The sequence below is a fragment of the Oryzias latipes genome, chromosome 19, assembly GCF_053564925.1.
Source record: "Oryzias latipes strain Hd-rR chromosome 19, Olatipes_Hd-rR_3.1".
NCBI lineage: Eukaryota > Metazoa > Chordata > Actinopteri > Beloniformes > Adrianichthyidae > Oryzias > Oryzias latipes.
In genome coordinates this window covers 20614811-20631463 of record NC_136255.1, presented here as the reverse complement: position 1 = coordinate 20631463, position 16653 = coordinate 20614811, and the positions used below count along the sequence as shown (strand labels likewise).

The 16653-nt window shown below is 40.2% G+C and overlaps 2 protein-coding genes across 4 annotated transcripts; both read right to left on the bottom strand.

The window, feature by feature from the left end:
- Nucleotides 1-2: 2 nt before the first annotated feature.
- On the bottom strand, nucleotides 3-5048 carry psmc5 (proteasome 26S subunit, ATPase 5). 3 transcript variants are annotated; one of them, XM_020712257.3, is made up of 12 exons: nucleotides 4902-5048; nucleotides 3977-4048; nucleotides 3812-3881; nucleotides 3605-3702; nucleotides 3465-3521; nucleotides 3159-3389; nucleotides 2890-3016; nucleotides 2590-2780; nucleotides 566-664; nucleotides 378-488; nucleotides 211-297; nucleotides 3-130 (listed from the first exon to the last, which is right to left on the bottom strand). In XM_020712257.3, exons 1-12 carry the CDS (start codon nucleotides 4923-4925, stop codon nucleotides 77-79), a joined length of 1221 nt encoding a protein of 406 aa, XP_020567916.2. In that variant the 5' UTR covers nucleotides 4926-5048; the 3' UTR covers nucleotides 3-76. The 3 variants fall into 3 exon arrangements, with proteins under 3 accessions (XP_020567916.2, XP_078793578.1, XP_078793579.1); XM_078937452.1 differs by having other exon boundaries at nucleotides 4639-4904; XM_078937453.1 differs by lacking the exon at nucleotides 4902-5048 and adding an exon at nucleotides 4660-4807.
- A 529-nt stretch (nucleotides 5049-5577) lies between these two features.
- smarcd2 (SWI/SNF related BAF chromatin remodeling complex subunit D2) lies at nucleotides 5578-15854 on the bottom strand. The gene is made up of 13 exons (XM_004080255.5): nucleotides 15194-15854; nucleotides 12956-13134; nucleotides 12353-12395; nucleotides 12130-12252; nucleotides 10913-11032; nucleotides 10235-10330; nucleotides 10037-10138; nucleotides 8997-9158; nucleotides 8828-8925; nucleotides 7860-7995; nucleotides 7636-7758; nucleotides 7059-7160; nucleotides 5578-6972 (listed from the first exon to the last, which is right to left on the bottom strand). Exons 1-13 carry the CDS (start codon nucleotides 15338-15340, stop codon nucleotides 6919-6921), a joined length of 1485 nt encoding a protein of 494 aa, XP_004080303.1. The 5' UTR covers nucleotides 15341-15854; the 3' UTR covers nucleotides 5578-6918.
- Between the last annotated feature and the right edge of the window lie 799 nt (nucleotides 15855-16653).

Sequence of the window (16653 nt, the reverse complement as noted above, 5' to 3'; positions counted from 1 at the left end):
TATTAGGGGGGGAAAAAGTTTTTATTGACTTGTTACAAACCATAAACAAGGAAAATGTACATATGCAGCTGCAATCTTATTTCCACAGCTTCTTGATAGACATGTTCTTCTCACTGTCCTTCTGCATCACCTGGTTCAGAGAACAGAGGAAAAGGTTCATGAGTTCAGAAAACAGCCTTGATTTTTACACCTGACAACTGCGATACTAACCTTTGCCACGGCCATCTCAAAATCCTCCTGAGTGACATGAACTCTGCGCTCTCTCAGAGCGTACATTCCAGCCTCTGTGCAAACTCCCTACAGCACACAAATTCAAAGTTTAATGAAGCAGATCTGTGAAATACTGTAAAGGAAAGGGGAAAAAAAAACCTTCATACCTTGACCTCAGCCCCAGAAGCTCCAGGCATCAACTCTGCAATCTTCCTTAAATTAATGCCGCGTGTCAGATTCATCTTCCTCGAGTGAATCTTCAGGATGTCCAGACGGGCCTGGTGGAGCAGAGGGTTTCAATGTGGTCATTAAGCTTTGAACCAGCAAGTGTGACGCAGCGACAGCAGCTGGTTACCTCTTCATTGGGAGGGGGAAACTCAATCTTCCTGTCAATCCTTCCTGGCCGGAGCAAAGCCGAGTCCAGAATGTCGATCCGGTTGGTGGCCATGATGACCTGCAGACGAGAAGAACAAATTCCAGTGAAGTACAAATCTTCTCAATTTAAAAGGTTTCAGCAGCATTTACTGGTGTAAATGACGCATTTCACTTTACTAAATCAGGAAAAAAATACCGTCCAGCACTAGAATTATACAATGACCTTATTAAGGAAAACTAAACTCTGTAAATTAAAGTGTAAATGTTTATTACCATCTTTTGGTGAGCCTTTTACAATAAATGTTTTCCCCTAACAATATAACTTAAGAGATTTTTAAATGAAGTTGTACCAGTTTATTAAAAAAAACCAAATAAAATAAATTGTTTATTCATTTTATTATATTTTTAGGATATTTGTTACATGAATGTTTTTAAAGCTACGTTTGCAAATATTACTGTGCAAACACAGTGAAACCTTTAAACATCAGTAAACCAAACACCAGGTATTCCAGGAAGCATGTTTAAACTAGCCTGACTTTAAGCCTGAACTCTGGCTGAAATCCGCCTGAACTCGCTAACTCGGGGTATGTCGGTTCCAAAAGACCGGATATGACTTGGCGTAATTACGCTTGACTTGGTGACCCTGGCTTTATGCACGTGCTCGCCAAGTACATAAAGACATTCTCAATAGATCGCCGATTTCTGGAGTCACCATGGAAACGCGTGGAGAAAAAACAAAAAAAGGTATATACCAGTGAGACGGAGTCTGAGATTTTAATGACGGCGTATGAAGATTATACGTCCATCAAAAAAGTAATACGGCTGCATCAGCAAAAAGAGTTTCTGCTTGGAGAAAAATGACAAAGTAAACGCAAGAGTTTCTGATCTTGTTTCCATTTTCCTTGTGACGCATATATGTATATAACTTATCCAATTTTGCCAACTTAAATGAATTACTTCTATTGGTAACAAAAAATTGAGTTAAATTTATTCAACCTAATTTCTTACGTCCATAAAACTCAATAATTGTTTATACAACTCAAATTTATGTATTTATCTAACTAAATGTCATTACTCCGATTCAATTAATATTTTTCGATCTTAATTATATTTCTTGATCTCTCATATGTATGAGCCGGCAGATATGCTCATTTTTGTAACAACAAAAAGGACGGGGAAAAACTGCACAGAGTGCAGAATTTCGTTAAAGAATTTTCCGTCATTGTTATCACAGCAGTAAACGGTAGGGGTGCTATTTAAACTCATCATCCTCTCCTTCACTCTCACTCATGGTGCAGAGACGCAAGCATAGTAGGACAAAATGACTCGGTAAAACAGCTAAACAACTAAACACATTTGGTCAAAAAGCCACACTTAAACCCAAATCCGTCCAGACAGGCAAAGGGAATGGTATCCCATAATCCCTTGCAGTGCAGATCTAACAGCAGCACCAAAGTTACACCTACTTAATTGAATTAATTTGAATGAAAGTAAAATAACTGTCTGAAAACCACGTGTTATTTTTAAGGTGACCTAACAAAAAAAATGATTTATCTTAACTGAAGCAAATAATTAATTTAGATCAAAGTAAAAAAAAATTATCTTTCCAACATCCATATGTGGTCTTATCACCCTCTCACGGTGGAAAAAGTATTATCTGAGCTTCTTCATCCACTAAATCATCTTCAAATGGACACGCCATGCTGCTTCACCTCTCTGAAAACAAACTAAGCTTCAACTAAACCTGCTCCAAACCAGGTTATGTTCAGAGCATGAGTTACTATGGCAACTAGACATATCCTGAAACATACCTCCATTTCTGGAACCGAAAGCTGAGGTTATCAACTTCCTTAGCCTCAAACTTACCGTGGGAGCTAGCATAACCTGCTTTCTGGAAAAAACCCCTGAACATGACAGCCTTTGTTAAGTTTTGTGGGGACTTTAGTTCACGTTAAAAACAGTAAAGAGGACAGAGGACATGTATGTCTGTGACATGTATGGTACCTTTATGTTCTTTGTAGCTTCAAAACCATCTAGCTGATTCAGCAGCTCCAACATTGTTCTCTGCACCTCGCTGTCTCCACCCGAGCCGCCCTCCAGACGAGAGGAGCCGATGGAGTCGATCTCATCCATGAAGATGATGGAGGGAGCGTGCTCTCTAGCCATGACAAACAACTCACGCACCATCCGAGCGCCTGAGGCGAGACACAGAAACACGGTTTTTGGAATCAAAACAGGAGAGAATCCAATTAAAGGCCTGACATGAATCCAGTTTAGGAATCAGAGAGATAGAGGACCTCTTACCCTCTCCAATGAATTTCTGGACCAATTCAGAGCCAGACACTCTGATGAAAGTACAGTCAGTGTGATGGGCTACGGCTCTGGCCAGAAGGGTCTTTCCTGTGCCTGGAGGTCCATACAGCAACACGCCCTGCCAACAGGAAGCATCACAAAAGAACCTGTGAGCCTCTGTCTACAGCTGATCTATTTGGAAATGACGTTTGGTTTTAGACCACAAAGTCTGAATATATATTAGTAGCTTTTACACTTTAACACTCATACATTTCACCCACCTTGGGCTGAGCAATTCCCAGAGCTTCAAACAGCTCTGGATGCTTGACAGGCAGTTCAATAACTTCTTTAATCTCCTTGATCTGTTTGTCCAGACCGCCAATCATTTCATAAGTGGAATCTGGCACCTTCTCCACCATCATGAGAGAAACCAGAGGGTCCACTTTGTTAGGCAGGATCTTGTGAAGGGTGTAGCTGTCATTTCGCAGAGCCACACGGCAATTTGGGGTCACCTGGTGCAGAAACAGCCACATTTTTTTTTAAATGCAGTTTTGCACCAAGAGTATCAAAAAAATCCAAAAACTTACGTCATTGATGTCGATGTTTTTGTCCACGTCCACGACAAATTTTCCTTCTGGGTGGACCTGGGTTTGTGAAAACGTTATTTTTAAAACAGCAACCAATCGGTTCAAATGTAGCTTCTGCATAGAGAGCAAACACAGCTCACCTTGACCAACACTTTCTTTTTGTCCATGACCCGGACAACCTCTCCCACATATGATCCCTGCTCCTGCAGTAACTGCAGCTCCTCACGCAGGAGACGCACTGTGAAAGAGGAGCAACTCCAAACAATTAACCCTCTTTTAACAAATCTACTATTGCTGATATTTCAACACAAGATAAAACTAAATGTAGAAATTCTAAAACTGCAAACCTTTGGCATTGAGCTCATTCCTCTGTGCTTGCAGACGTCTAAGGTTCTGGCTCTTTTCATTCACTGTCAACTATCATAAAATAAAAATAATGAGGATTCTTAGAGCATTCTACGCCTAATCTTTGACCCAAAATATCTGCAAAAAGCTCATAAATATTTTCTTACCTGCAACTCCTCAATTTTGGACAAGTAGTACTGTCTGAGCCCTGATCCCCCTTTATTGTCTCCCATTTCCATCTGTTTCGAAAAGAAAATCAAACATTATAACCCATCTAGAATAATATTTCCTGTGAAATTTAACAGCTTTATGACAGACATAAGTAATTAAATGTTCGCCTTTTAGTGTTAGTGATATCATATTTAGTTATTTTTTACTAGTATAATAACTACATTATGAAGTGGTACATGCCACGTGGAGTGCCAAATTTCCTCATAAAAGGAGAACATTTTTTGGGGGGGAAATTGTGTAAAGCAAGTACTAGAAACAACAAAATTACCATTAGCTTAAGTACTTGGCGTGTTTAAATAAGATTTTTTTAAATTAAAATTACTTATTCGATGCATTGTCCATTGATGCATTGAGAACTAATGACTTTCATGACAGTCTGTATGGCTAAAGATCCAAAATAAGGTCGAAAAACAAAAATATTACCGGAAGCTAACTTTAGCTTCGGAAGCTAACATTAGCTAGTATTAGCAAACAAGACCAAAGCAAAGGAAACGTTCGTTGTTGTATTTTTTAAACAAATAAAATATTATATAAATGCATATACTTTTGAATTTTAAGCTTCAAATACACGACTGTAAGTTAGAAAAACCTATAATACCAGGAATAGCTGAATGTTTACTTGACTGCGCTTTTTAGCTTGTAAGTAAGCTACAATGAGACAGCAAACCGGCAGCACACAACTGCAGGCAGCAGGTTCAGAGCTTTGTTAAAAACTAATTTGTTTTTTAAAACCATTATAGACCATATTTTCAGATCAACGACAACTTAAAGGAGAAGCAGGCTTCAAAGCACAGCACTTAAGCCTCTTTAATAGGACTGCAATTTAAAAAACAAAATGAACCAGCAAAAAAGCAACCCAACCTGATCGATGCCTTCCAACTCCATCTTGAAATTTCAGCATCCGCTTCAGAGCAGCTGCCACATCCGGCCAGCCTCTTCAATCATGAGTGCACTTGCAATATAACACTGCCCCCTAGCGTTTCAACGCGGCGCAACAATTAAGATAGTTTTTGTTTTGTTTTGTTATGACGCTCTTAAAAAAATACAATTTAAATTATTCAAACAAGAAAGAACAAAACTATCAAAAAACAACATTTATCTACTTTAATTATTGCATTATTCCATATAACAGTAAAAGATTAGAGCATAGAAAAAAAATATCAAATATACACACATTTTAAAAGTTTAGAGATAAAAACAGTGACTAACTGTTTAGTTGTATGTCATGTTTTTGTTTTGAACTGGTGTCACATTTCCAACTGTAGCTAACTGAGGTGCAGCTCTGGGAAGGGAGTGGGATGTATGGGTTTCTTCTACTAAAACCAGTCTTACCTGTTGTAAGCCTGCAGAAGCACCCCAGCTCTGCAGCCAGCCCAGACACGCACAGGCTCAAAAGCAGCTATCCAATTACAGCAGAAAACTGCAAATTAACGTATTAAAGTTACAAACCCACATCAGTGAAGGCAGCCTTGTAATTGATAGTTAAAATACACACCCTTTATACCAGGTATGATTAACCAAAAAACAGTGAAAGAAGCATTTGTAAGTAATTTATTGTAAAAAATACGTCAAATGTATAAAAGACTTTCAGCTGAAAAAAAATGCAAACATTAAACACAGAAGCTGTACAAAAAAAAATATCTGCACAACAGTTGTGCTGTGTCATTTCACAAAGCACATTTGGCATATGAGCATGGAATTTTTAGAATTTTTAGTTTTAGGAAGAGAATTTCCACAACAGTTTGTTTGATGACCACCACATAAAGCTGAATTCCTATTTTACCGTCAACACCAGTCAAAGATCTGAGGCTTCAATTTACAACACTAGACATAGTTTATGATTTTTGTAATTAAAATCATTCACACCAAAAATCAATAACAGAATGTAAACTTTCAGAAAATACAAAAACAAAGAGTTGTCCATTATAAAATATACCTATTTTTTGTTGGACAATCTTGGCCCGACACAGAAAAGGTTTGATTTTTATAACAAACCCAGCCCCAACACACATAAAGACAAATATTGCAGAATTATTATTTGCATAAAAATATTTTTGAACATTTTTTTTTTAAACAAAAGACATTTCTGAAGCAAGTGTATTTAAAGTATGGCTAAATATTCAAATACAGGTGCATTGAATAATTATGGCTTTTAGAAAGTAAAAAAAAAAAAAAAAACACCCGTGAAGGACCACAGGATGGCAAGAACCAGTGCTTAAACATTTGTGTACCATTAAAAAAAAGGTTTTTACATTACAAGGCAGACATTACTTCAACCGGCTCAGTGTGGCGATGAAGAGCAAACAGATGCTTCCTGCACCGAGGAAGGTCCCCACCTACGTTTAAATAGACAAAAGGGAGACGGAAAAACTGGAAAAGTGCCGCCGGGGTTCATTTTATTTCAGATATGATGTTTGTTCTGAAGATTTTCCCTTTGATAACACCCTACTTTACAAGACAACAAGATAAATGAGGCTGAAATTGGAGAAGAGCGGTCTGGGGATTGAAAGGACTGTGACCCTTAGCTGAAGCAACAAAGAAATCTGCTGCAGGCTCAACGTGAGCACATGAGCATCGACAGAAAGGACTTTAATAGAGAGGAGGAGAAGTGATCATTGCACAAGCTTTAAGACACTGAAGAAAAAAATAAGGCTAGATAGACAGTGTACGACTCAATAACATGTGGACAGAACAGGCAAAAAACAGAAAAAAATGAAAGGTCAAAGGCGGTCTGCGGGAAACCTGGGATCATGGCTCGCAGAATCTATGTTTACTTAAAGACATAGAGCCGGGATTATCAATATTTTAAGGCGGACTGCTGCATACATCCGTTTCCGATGAGACGTGAGGCTGAAATCTGGTCGTCTGGAAGGCGTCTTCAGGTGAGTCGGATTCCCAACACCTGCTCCAACTCTTGTCTTCGCTGCTGCACCTTAAAAAAAAGAGAAAAAAAGCTCGTTTCAGTGCGTCTTTGGAATGTGAGCATCGGAAAACGCTTCGGCCTCTACCGTTACTCACTTTGGAGTAGACGTATCTACCCACTGCCTCTGGCATCCAGGGAGCCTCGTAGAACTCAGCCCTCCTCTCCTCCTCCGGGTTTCCGGTCACATCTGTCATCAGCTGAAGAACCAAAAAAAAAAAAATATGTCAGAAATATTTCATAAATAAGCTTCAGTCCGAATTCCCTCACTACTTGGTGCACTTTATAGGGCGTACGCCATTTTTTTTGGGTTGTCTAAATCAACATTTACAAAACACAAGTGCCCTGGAAATTTCCCAGATTGCCACTAGATTGGCAAATATAGACCACAATGCATTTCAAAGATTTGTCATTTGAATAAAACCTATTTCAATTTGTTTTTTTTTTACAATATCCACATTCATAAATAGTGCTTGTAAAATATTCATATTTCTTAGATTTTATTTTTGGCAAATGGGTGACGTCATATTTGCTGTCATTGATCATGTCAAGGTTACATTAAAATAGAACTGCAACATATGTAGAAAGCAGTGAGAGAATCCGGGTATAAGCCAGGAGAAACGCTTTAAGAAGGTAAAGAATTCTCCAGAAAAAGGTCAAAGGTGAGGACATTACCTTCAGATCTCTGCACTGAGACTTCAGCCAGTCCTGAATGAACTCCTGAGGACTGTTGCTGAAGCTCAGCATGAAGTCTCTCTCAGTCTTGAGTTGGTTAATATACTCGATTGTTTCATGAATCTGAAGTAAAAAAAAAGAAACAAATGAACACATTTTTACAATGAATGCTTACAACCAGCTGCAGCTGTAAAAAGCTTCTGCGGGAACTCCTGAGGCCACACCTTCATTTCTAGAGTGGCGATTTCCTGCTGGCTGTTGGCGGAGGACAGGAAGCTGTTCATCTGGGTTTTCAGAGGGTCGTCCACCTCCACGTCGATGTCATAGCAAGCGGTTTTCTTCTGGTCTGTGGGGTCCACACTGTGACACGGAAGAAAAGGGACTAATAGCTACTGGGAGGTTTCACGAAAAGGCTTCTAAAAACATCCCAGGCACGTCGTGTTTGTTGTGCATTTGTTGACAAAGCCAACGTTTGTGCTCACTGATAACGAAATCCAGTAAGTGTTTTCATTACAAACAGATTTACTTTGTTTCTGACTTTAGATCAAAAGCAGTATGAACTATATTTCACAGTTTTATGTTCTTCTCAGAGACAATTAAAGTCCATTTCTAGCTTTTCCAGAGCTTTACAAAAAACTCCACATATTGAAGAAGGAAATCCTTTTCACTGCAGAGGCAGATAGTAAGAGACAAATGATCCATGTCATGTTTTGAAATCTCTGGTCTGCATTTTAGTTCTCCATCCTATAAACAAAGTTATTTCAACAATAAAACTTTATGCTCAAGTTTTAAGAAGTCTTAGCATTTGCAACAAGCCAGAAATTAATAATGATTTCCAGTTTTAGGACAAATATTTGCTTCTTCCAATTATTCTACTCTTCGGTTAACCCCTAGAAGACTTCTCTTTAACCCCTTCATGCCTTACATAATTACCAATTCTACAAAAAAAGATATTCTTCAATGTTTTTTGGGTTCAAGGTGATGCCAAATTCAATGGAGTCTGGATTTAGTAATAAGTACTAACATACCCCATGAAGGGGTTAAAAGTGCTGCTGCCATTAAATAAATAATATTCCTTTTTCTATTCCTCATCATTTACTTTGGTTCTTAAATATATCACTGAACTTTTGATGTTTGTAGAGCTGCTCTTACACTCGCGCAGAGCGATGAAGAAAGAACAACCCCTCCCCACCTGATGATGTGATTGATGACGATGGGGTCAGGGTGCTGCAGCAGGCCCGCCAGCTTCATGGGAATCTCAGAGAACCTCATGCGTGGACAGTTAAAGATCTGAACAGGACACAGTAAATTAGAGCCAGGAGTCGGACTCTAATAGCCCCGCCCCCTCGCCAGAGTCTCACCTGTCTGAAGTAGCGGTTGCAGTTGATGAACTCCTTCTCGTGGCAGTCCTGCAGCTTGTTGTTCTTGATGTAAAGCCACAGGGCTTGCATGATGCTGGCCCGAGTCTGCGTGTGCACGCCCAGCAGACGGGCCAGACGGGGGTCCAGCTTGTACTGGGGGGGCTTATGGAGGGAAAAGGGGGGGTTAGCAAAAGGTCAACTAATCCTCAAAATACCTAAAGTCCTTTTTGATCTAGTTTCAAAGCGTTCCTAGAGGTTTTTTTGTTCTAATTTCAATCTAAAAGCCTGTGTCGTTTTCTAGGACATAGTTTCTGCAGAGCGGCAGGAGTTCTTTGCCTTTGAGTTGTGGCTCTGTTAGCGCGGAGCAGCCCTGCTTCCGCTAACAGTCGTCTGTTTACACGCTCTCCCGCTGACCGTCTGCACGCGGCCTCATGGGAATGGAGCAGAGCCTGGAGCTTGTGGCCCCGCCCAGCGTGTTTTCTACGTCACAAACACCATCTTTTTCAAACTGCATCTTGTGTCTACTCCTGAGTCAAAACCATTTGAATAAAGAAATACTCAGAGATGTCTTTTTTAATTTGAACTCTCTTTACATATGTGCTCCATCACGAGAAAAATGCCACAAGAATGTGTTAAAAAAAGAAAATTCGATTTTCATCTGAGTGGGTCTTTGGAGACTTTTTATCGGATCAGATGAAAATCATGTTTTGTTGGATTTTTCTCAGAATGGAGGACATTTTTTAAAGAATTTCTGATGAATCAGGAATAGATAACAACTAGCTGTAAAGCTGGATAACTACAATATTGCTCACAGTCTTTTTTTTTTTTTTGCTACACTAATGTTAGCTTGGTGTTGCGAGGAGCTGTAATCTAGCGGGAGAAAGTATAAACAAAGGAATGCTGGGATATCAACAGTCACTCGTCCTGAGCTGCAGAAACTACGTCTTAAAAATCGACAGGTATTTTGCAAAAACCGCTTGGAATGATGGAAATACAGATAGAGTGGGGCTTTAAAGTGAATTGCAAACATGAAGGGCCACCTGATGGTCAAGCATGAGCAGAAGAGTGCATTTAACGTTGACGTCGCCGGGCCTTTTGACCTGGAAACCATCCGTCTCCTGGGTGGTGGGCATTCTGTGCCACTGAAAGGGAAAAATATCCAATCTAATTAGGAATACAAATCAGAAAAGTCAACAAAAGAAAAGAAGAGTGTGGTGTTAACGTCCTTAAAACGTTACCTCCACTAAGTGATTGTCCGGCCCGTAGAGCTCCTTGTCCAGCTCGATCACCAGGCTTTTGAAGAAAGATGAGAACTTCCTCTTCTGCTTGCCGGGCTGCAAACACATGAAACACAGCACTGCGTGACTGCCGAGCGTTCCTGAGCTCCGCGGTGTCAGTCTGCAGCTGCATTGTTGGGCTCTGACCGCATCAGGGAAGAGGAACCAAACTGTTGAGTAGAAAAGGCTGTTGCAACCCGCCCGCCCCCCCCTTCCCCTCCGTCAAATCTGTTTGCTCAGCGTGGCCCCCTTTCATTTCTCCTCTGCCATCCGTTCTCTTTTGGCTGTCAGTCCACGCCGTGCTCCTACACATGCCTGGACCAGCGAGCAAGAGGGGGGGAACATTAGGAGCAAAAACAAAAAAACTGGGGGGCCACGGCTGACAGAGCGAGCTCAATTTTAGGAGGGAGGGGGTGTTTCGGTTGGAGGAATGCAAAAGGGCGATGGTTTCAAGCCGGCAGAAAGCATGAACTCCGGCGTATGGAGGCAGTTGTGGGGTGGGATGAGGAAAGCTGTAAACGCACATCTGGCCGCGAGGTCTGCGCCAAGGATGCGGGCCAACTGACGCTTTCAGAAACGCGAGCAGAGACCGGACCGCTCAAATAATGGCCAAAGAGCAAAAGAACACGAGTCTCTCACTTCCTCCAGGAGTTTGCCTTCCACTCTCAGCTCCCAGGAGGACACCTTCTCCGACTCCTCGCCCTCGGGCTTGCTTGGAGTGAAAGTGTTGGAAATGTAGATCCTCAGCTTGCGCTTTTGCTGCATCATAAAAAAGAAGCAAAAAGCTGATTTAGATTCATTCAAGAGCTTCAGGGTTTTGTCTTTCTTCCACCTATCCATCCAAAACGTTTGGCGTTTATCAGATCCATCGGAAGATCTGGGCTTTTGGTGTCTTTGACGTTTGGAGCCTCTTGTTCAGACTCGCAGGGAGCTTCGAAACATTTTCTGCTTTGCGTTTCTGAAATCAGTCACAACAGTTTCTTGACTGTTTGTGGATTTGTCTGGTTTTAATTTTCAAAACCTAAAATACCATTTGATAATGTTGCAATCAGGCACTTGAGACACTGCAAAACATTTCACTTCTTTAGCCAACAAAAACTCTTCGGCCTCGATTCTCCACACATCTTTGCTGCATTTATCCGACTTTGTCAGATGAATAAGTGAAGCTGCTCAAATATCAAATGTTTTGCGTCAAACCTGGTTTCATCCGTCTAAAGGCGGATCTGAACAGGGACAGGTTTGCTTCAGCACCTGCTCACAATGCAAAAGACATAAAGACTGATCACGTCCAACTAGTATGCCTGTTAATACCAAATCGATCATCTGTGATCTCACTAAGAAACATCAAATCACTCAATCGGTGCAGTCTTCCTCCGTTTATCGCAGCAGTTATGCTCTAATAGCAACAGAAGAAATCTGCAAATTTTCAACAATTATTATAGATGTTTTAACCCCTAACTACCCTATTTAAACACTTTTCTTAGACGTTTATGAACATTTTCACAGCTTTCTCTGTTGTTTAAACTCTCAAAGTTCAAATCTTCATATAAAATAAGCCCAGTGTTATAGAATGGAAACAAAGATCATCTTTGCGAGCTGAACGCATTCTGCATAGCGTGGAGGAGACTGATTGACATTGGTCTGCAGCCAATCAGAGCACAGAACACAAACTGCAAAAAAAAAGAAGAAAAAAATTGCGCTAAATCAATCCTGAAAACAGCGAAACTCTGAAAGGTTAGCAGCGAGGGACCACTCTACTTAAAGTTAAAGAAGAAAACGACAAAAAAAATTGTTCTACTAAAAGTGTCAGAACCCTCCACATCTTGTTTTTTCCTAAAATGGTTGTAGAAACATACCATAATGGGCTTCTTGATGGCCTCCTGAATCTCCATGCGCTTGCGAGCGATGGTTTGATCCAGTTTCCTTTCAAAAGCCAGGAGGTCCATGTAAGCCTGGGACTCGGGGACGAGGTCTCGGATCTGAAAGAACCAAACGTAAAAAGTCGTGATTCAAAACATCCAAAAGCAGGAAATAAATTGAATTCTTTCTGGGGGGGGGGGGCCGTTGGTGTTAACGTACCCTCTGTGGCAAAACCTTGTCGGCCATTTTGCGTCTTTTGGCTCTAAACCGCACAGAGAGAAGGATCAACGTTTAGATTAGAAAAGGACTCAGAAAGCCTCAAACTTTTCATGTTTTCATGAGGAAAAAAGACACGCTGACACATGATTCAAGATCAAGTCCAAAAAGATTCGATTAGAGCTCATTTGTGGACAGCTTCACAGTTGGATAACAAAGTCTTGGCCTACATGTCCTCTTCTGAGGGACTTGTAGTTCCTCACCGCAGCTGAACTCATAAAAACGCACAAGAGCTAGTCTGTCTTCAACTAAAGGACACAGTTGATCGTCATTATAAACTCAGAAGATGCTTCCAGAACTGCAGCTTATTTTCCTCCAATTCTGAGAATGTCGTTAGAAAATAAACACGGCAGCACAACAGATTCATTGTAACATTTAGAAATGTGGCGTCACCGAACAGCTTCAAGTGTTTGGAGGCAAAGGCCGGTCAGGAGATCCTCATGCGTAGAATGAGGCTGTGTTTTGGGTCAAAACAATTATACCGTCCAGTTGTTTTAGAAGTAAAGACAAAAACTCTCATGGTGCATCATCGTCTTCAGCGTTTACCCTCGTCTGAGGCTTCCGAGCGCCTCTTGCTGCTGCTGCTGGTGGTGGAGAAAACGCTTTCTTGACGCGTCCATGCCTGGCCGCATGGGAAGGTTACCCCCACCGTAAGAGGGACCGGGCATCTGACTCCCCATTACCCCCATAGGACCCCCCATCCTGCTGGGTGGGATTCCAGGGCGCTGGATGAAAGAAGAACAGTTTGATGAACAAAAGGGAAAAGCAGTTGGCGTGTCGTGTCGTTTGACCCACGTGAGGCTGATCTCTATTGAGTTTGATCCATTCTGTCCATTTCTGGTAGAAACACAAACCTTCAGTCTAACTCAGAGCTGATTTGGATTTTAACATTGTTAAACAAAAGAAAAGTTACTTTGAATATGTCTAAATCTTTCTTATCGATAATTTATTACAATTAAAGCAATCATTTACACTTTTTTACATTTTTGTTTCCCACCTAAATAGCTTCAAAATAAACATAAAAAGAGAAGATTGGGGCTCTTTTCTTAAAATTAACTGTATGGTTTGATGTTAGTTGGATAAAAATAGACTGGACTAATTATGGCTTATTAACTTTTATAACTAAAAACACAATAATTATAGTTTACTAACTAAGAGTTTTCATCAATAATTGGAACAAACTTTTTTAAATATGTCAATCTGAACTACAATTTAACTTTACGAGTAAAGATAAATACTTTTACAATTGAACCTTCATAGAATTTTGTTTAAACAAATAAAAAGATGCATTTCCTGCGCTCTATTAAGCACAGCAATGAGGGCCTTTCGATTCTGCTTTGTTTTTTAGTCACGGCTTCTGCAGACCTTGCAGATATTGAGATGGCCATGAACTCATTTGTAATCAGAGTACACCAAGAGCACACGAGAGCGTGAGTCGGCGAGCCAAAGCTGAGCTGACTTCAGGTCACACCACAGGGAAACGGTTAAGGTTGCGACACGGCCTGGCAAAAGTCTGGACCTCAACCCAAATGAAACACTCCAAGGAAACAAGAGCTGTAACATTTCTTAAAAGCTGAAGCAAAGCTGCAGTGAGAAACGGGCCAAGATTCCAACACAAGGATGTGAGACACAAAAGGAAACATCTGCTTCAAATCCTACCACTAAATTCATACAGAAGATGGAGCATCTTCAGCTTTGCCCCACTTTATTTACAATTTGTTGGCTTATTTTATGGAAGAAAATAATCAGTTTGTATGTGATTGCCAAATGTCCTTGAGAACTCAATTTTGACTTTGAAGACCCATTCCAATGAAAATCATGTTTGTTTGATGTTTTTAACATGTTCTTGGAGGACATACATGAATTAAATGAAGCTTAAAATGGTGTTTTTGAGTGTTTCCTTTATTCAAATCATTGTGAATCAGGCATTTGGCTCAAATCTGTACGTCTGGATGGCCCCGACGTTGCTCGCCATTTTGTTACACCGAAAATATTATGTTGGGGTTGTAAGGAACTGTTGGTGGGCGGAGCTGTTGCCAGTGGAGTAAGCCTGCCACAATTTCCCATCATCCAGGTGTTTACACTCTCTCAACTGTTCCGCCCACAACTCGGACACACGTGTCTAATGAACCACTGCTGCTGTGCAGAAACTATTTCCTAAAAACTGGGATAATCATAATCAAAACTCCACTGGGAAGGTTTTTAAAGCAGATCCAACGAGGATCGAGTGGGACTTTAATATATTTATTCAAAGTTCTTTTACTGTCAAACAATCTTATTTCCTATATGAAAAGAAAATGTGCTTTGAAGACTGGACAGTGAGTAAGTTTGACATTTTATGAACCGTTCACAGAAAAACATACATCAGAACTTTGATGGTTCTAATTTGTAGGATACAATCGGGTCCAAATGAAGCCCAGATGGTGCTGGAACAGGGATGGTATAAGTGGTCTTTGGATAGATGGTGGTGATGATAAACTTCCTTTTGTTTTCTCTAACTGACAGGAGGCCAAGGGCACCCACGTGACCCCGTTCACACTTCAACAGAGTACATTTATTCACAAAGGCCAGAATATTTAAAACCTCTACCCCCAATTAATGTTCTCTGGTGCCACAATGACACGTTAAACCCATTTGACTGATGACGGGAATTTTTTATAACCGTTTTCAATGGCGGAAGTAGTTCCATACCATGACATTTTGACAAGAATTGGCCGCTTTTTCTTGTATTGTAATAGAAATAGTTGGAGGGGAAAAAAGAAGAAGGCAATCATAAAAACAAACCTGGGCAAACTGGGGAATACTTCGGGGATAACCCGTTGGGGGCTGCAGCATTCCGGGCATTCTCATCCCCGTGGGGTGTCCGACATTCATGGGGTTCAAGTTCGGATTCATCGGAGGACCCGTGAACCCCCCTTTCGATGCCATCATCCGGAGCTACAAGTGGTTGAAAGTGCCGCGAAAAACTCCCGACGATTTACGGCCCAATAATAAGCGAGGGAAGCGAGTGTCACTTGAAAATCCAGAAATAAATAAATAAATGAGTTGGAAATAACCGTCGCCGCGTCGGTAGAAGTCTAGCTACACTGACAGGAAGCACGCTGTCAACAAAAAGCTAGCTAACATTAGCTCGGCTTTTAACAGCTCGAGTTCCGGGCTCTAACTGCTGGTTTTCTCAACACGGACGGAGCGGCGACTGTTCTTCGTCACCCCCGCCCCTGCCTGCGTTCCTTAACATGTCCAACTAACTGTCCCTCCGCATTTTAACGGGGAGGCTCACTTAAGACAATAATAACGCCCGATTTAGCAAAAAACTCGGTGTCTTTTAAACGCTTAAATATAAAAATAAATTAAAAAAAAAACGCGAATTTGTCCTGTCGTACACTCCTACATGCAATACTAAGTGGTGCCTTCACTGCCGTCTGAAATCTGAAAGTCAAACTCTTACACACGGTATCCTCGTTTTTTTTTCTCATGAACTTTTTATCGAAAGTTTTATTTTTTATTACATTCTTATAAAGTACATGCTCATAAAAGAAGCTGCAAACAAAACAAAAGTGATGGAAAGATATCACGGACTGACAAATAAACCATATCTCAAGTAATAATTTACATATAATTTGTCATGTTTAAACAAAAATAATACTTTAAATAGTTTTTAAATACATCTAAGGCAAAATAAATCAGGATTTATATTTATATTATATTATGAGATGAATGAAAACAAATTTCCTTAAGTACGCACAACAGCACCCTCTACAGGATATTAAGAGAATACGACTCAGAAAAAACATGGCCAATCATCTTGCTCTTTGGACTTGTCTTCTCTAAGGTTTATGAAAGTTCTCGCCAGAATTGCTTTCTTCCCCTTTACAATGGCATAAAATTATTATTTTTAAATTTTAGTATAGGGATTTGGAATTTCTTTAAATGAGAGTGTTAAACACATTTCTTAGGGCAAGTCAGCAATACTGACCCCAGCTAAATAACTTTTTTTCATATGTATGGCATATTAAACTAGAAATTTAATACTGTAGTCTGTATTTTATTTATATTTTTTTACAATTGACATCAGCCCTGTATAATATCAGTTTGTCCTTGGAAAATAATTAAATACATTTACCAAAAAAATTAAATAAATAAAAAAACTTAAATGCCCTCAGGGATTTAAGATGACAGTTTTTTCTGCAAAGTTTTTTTTGCAACATCTTATGGAAACATGTTTTTGTAGAATTTTACAAGAT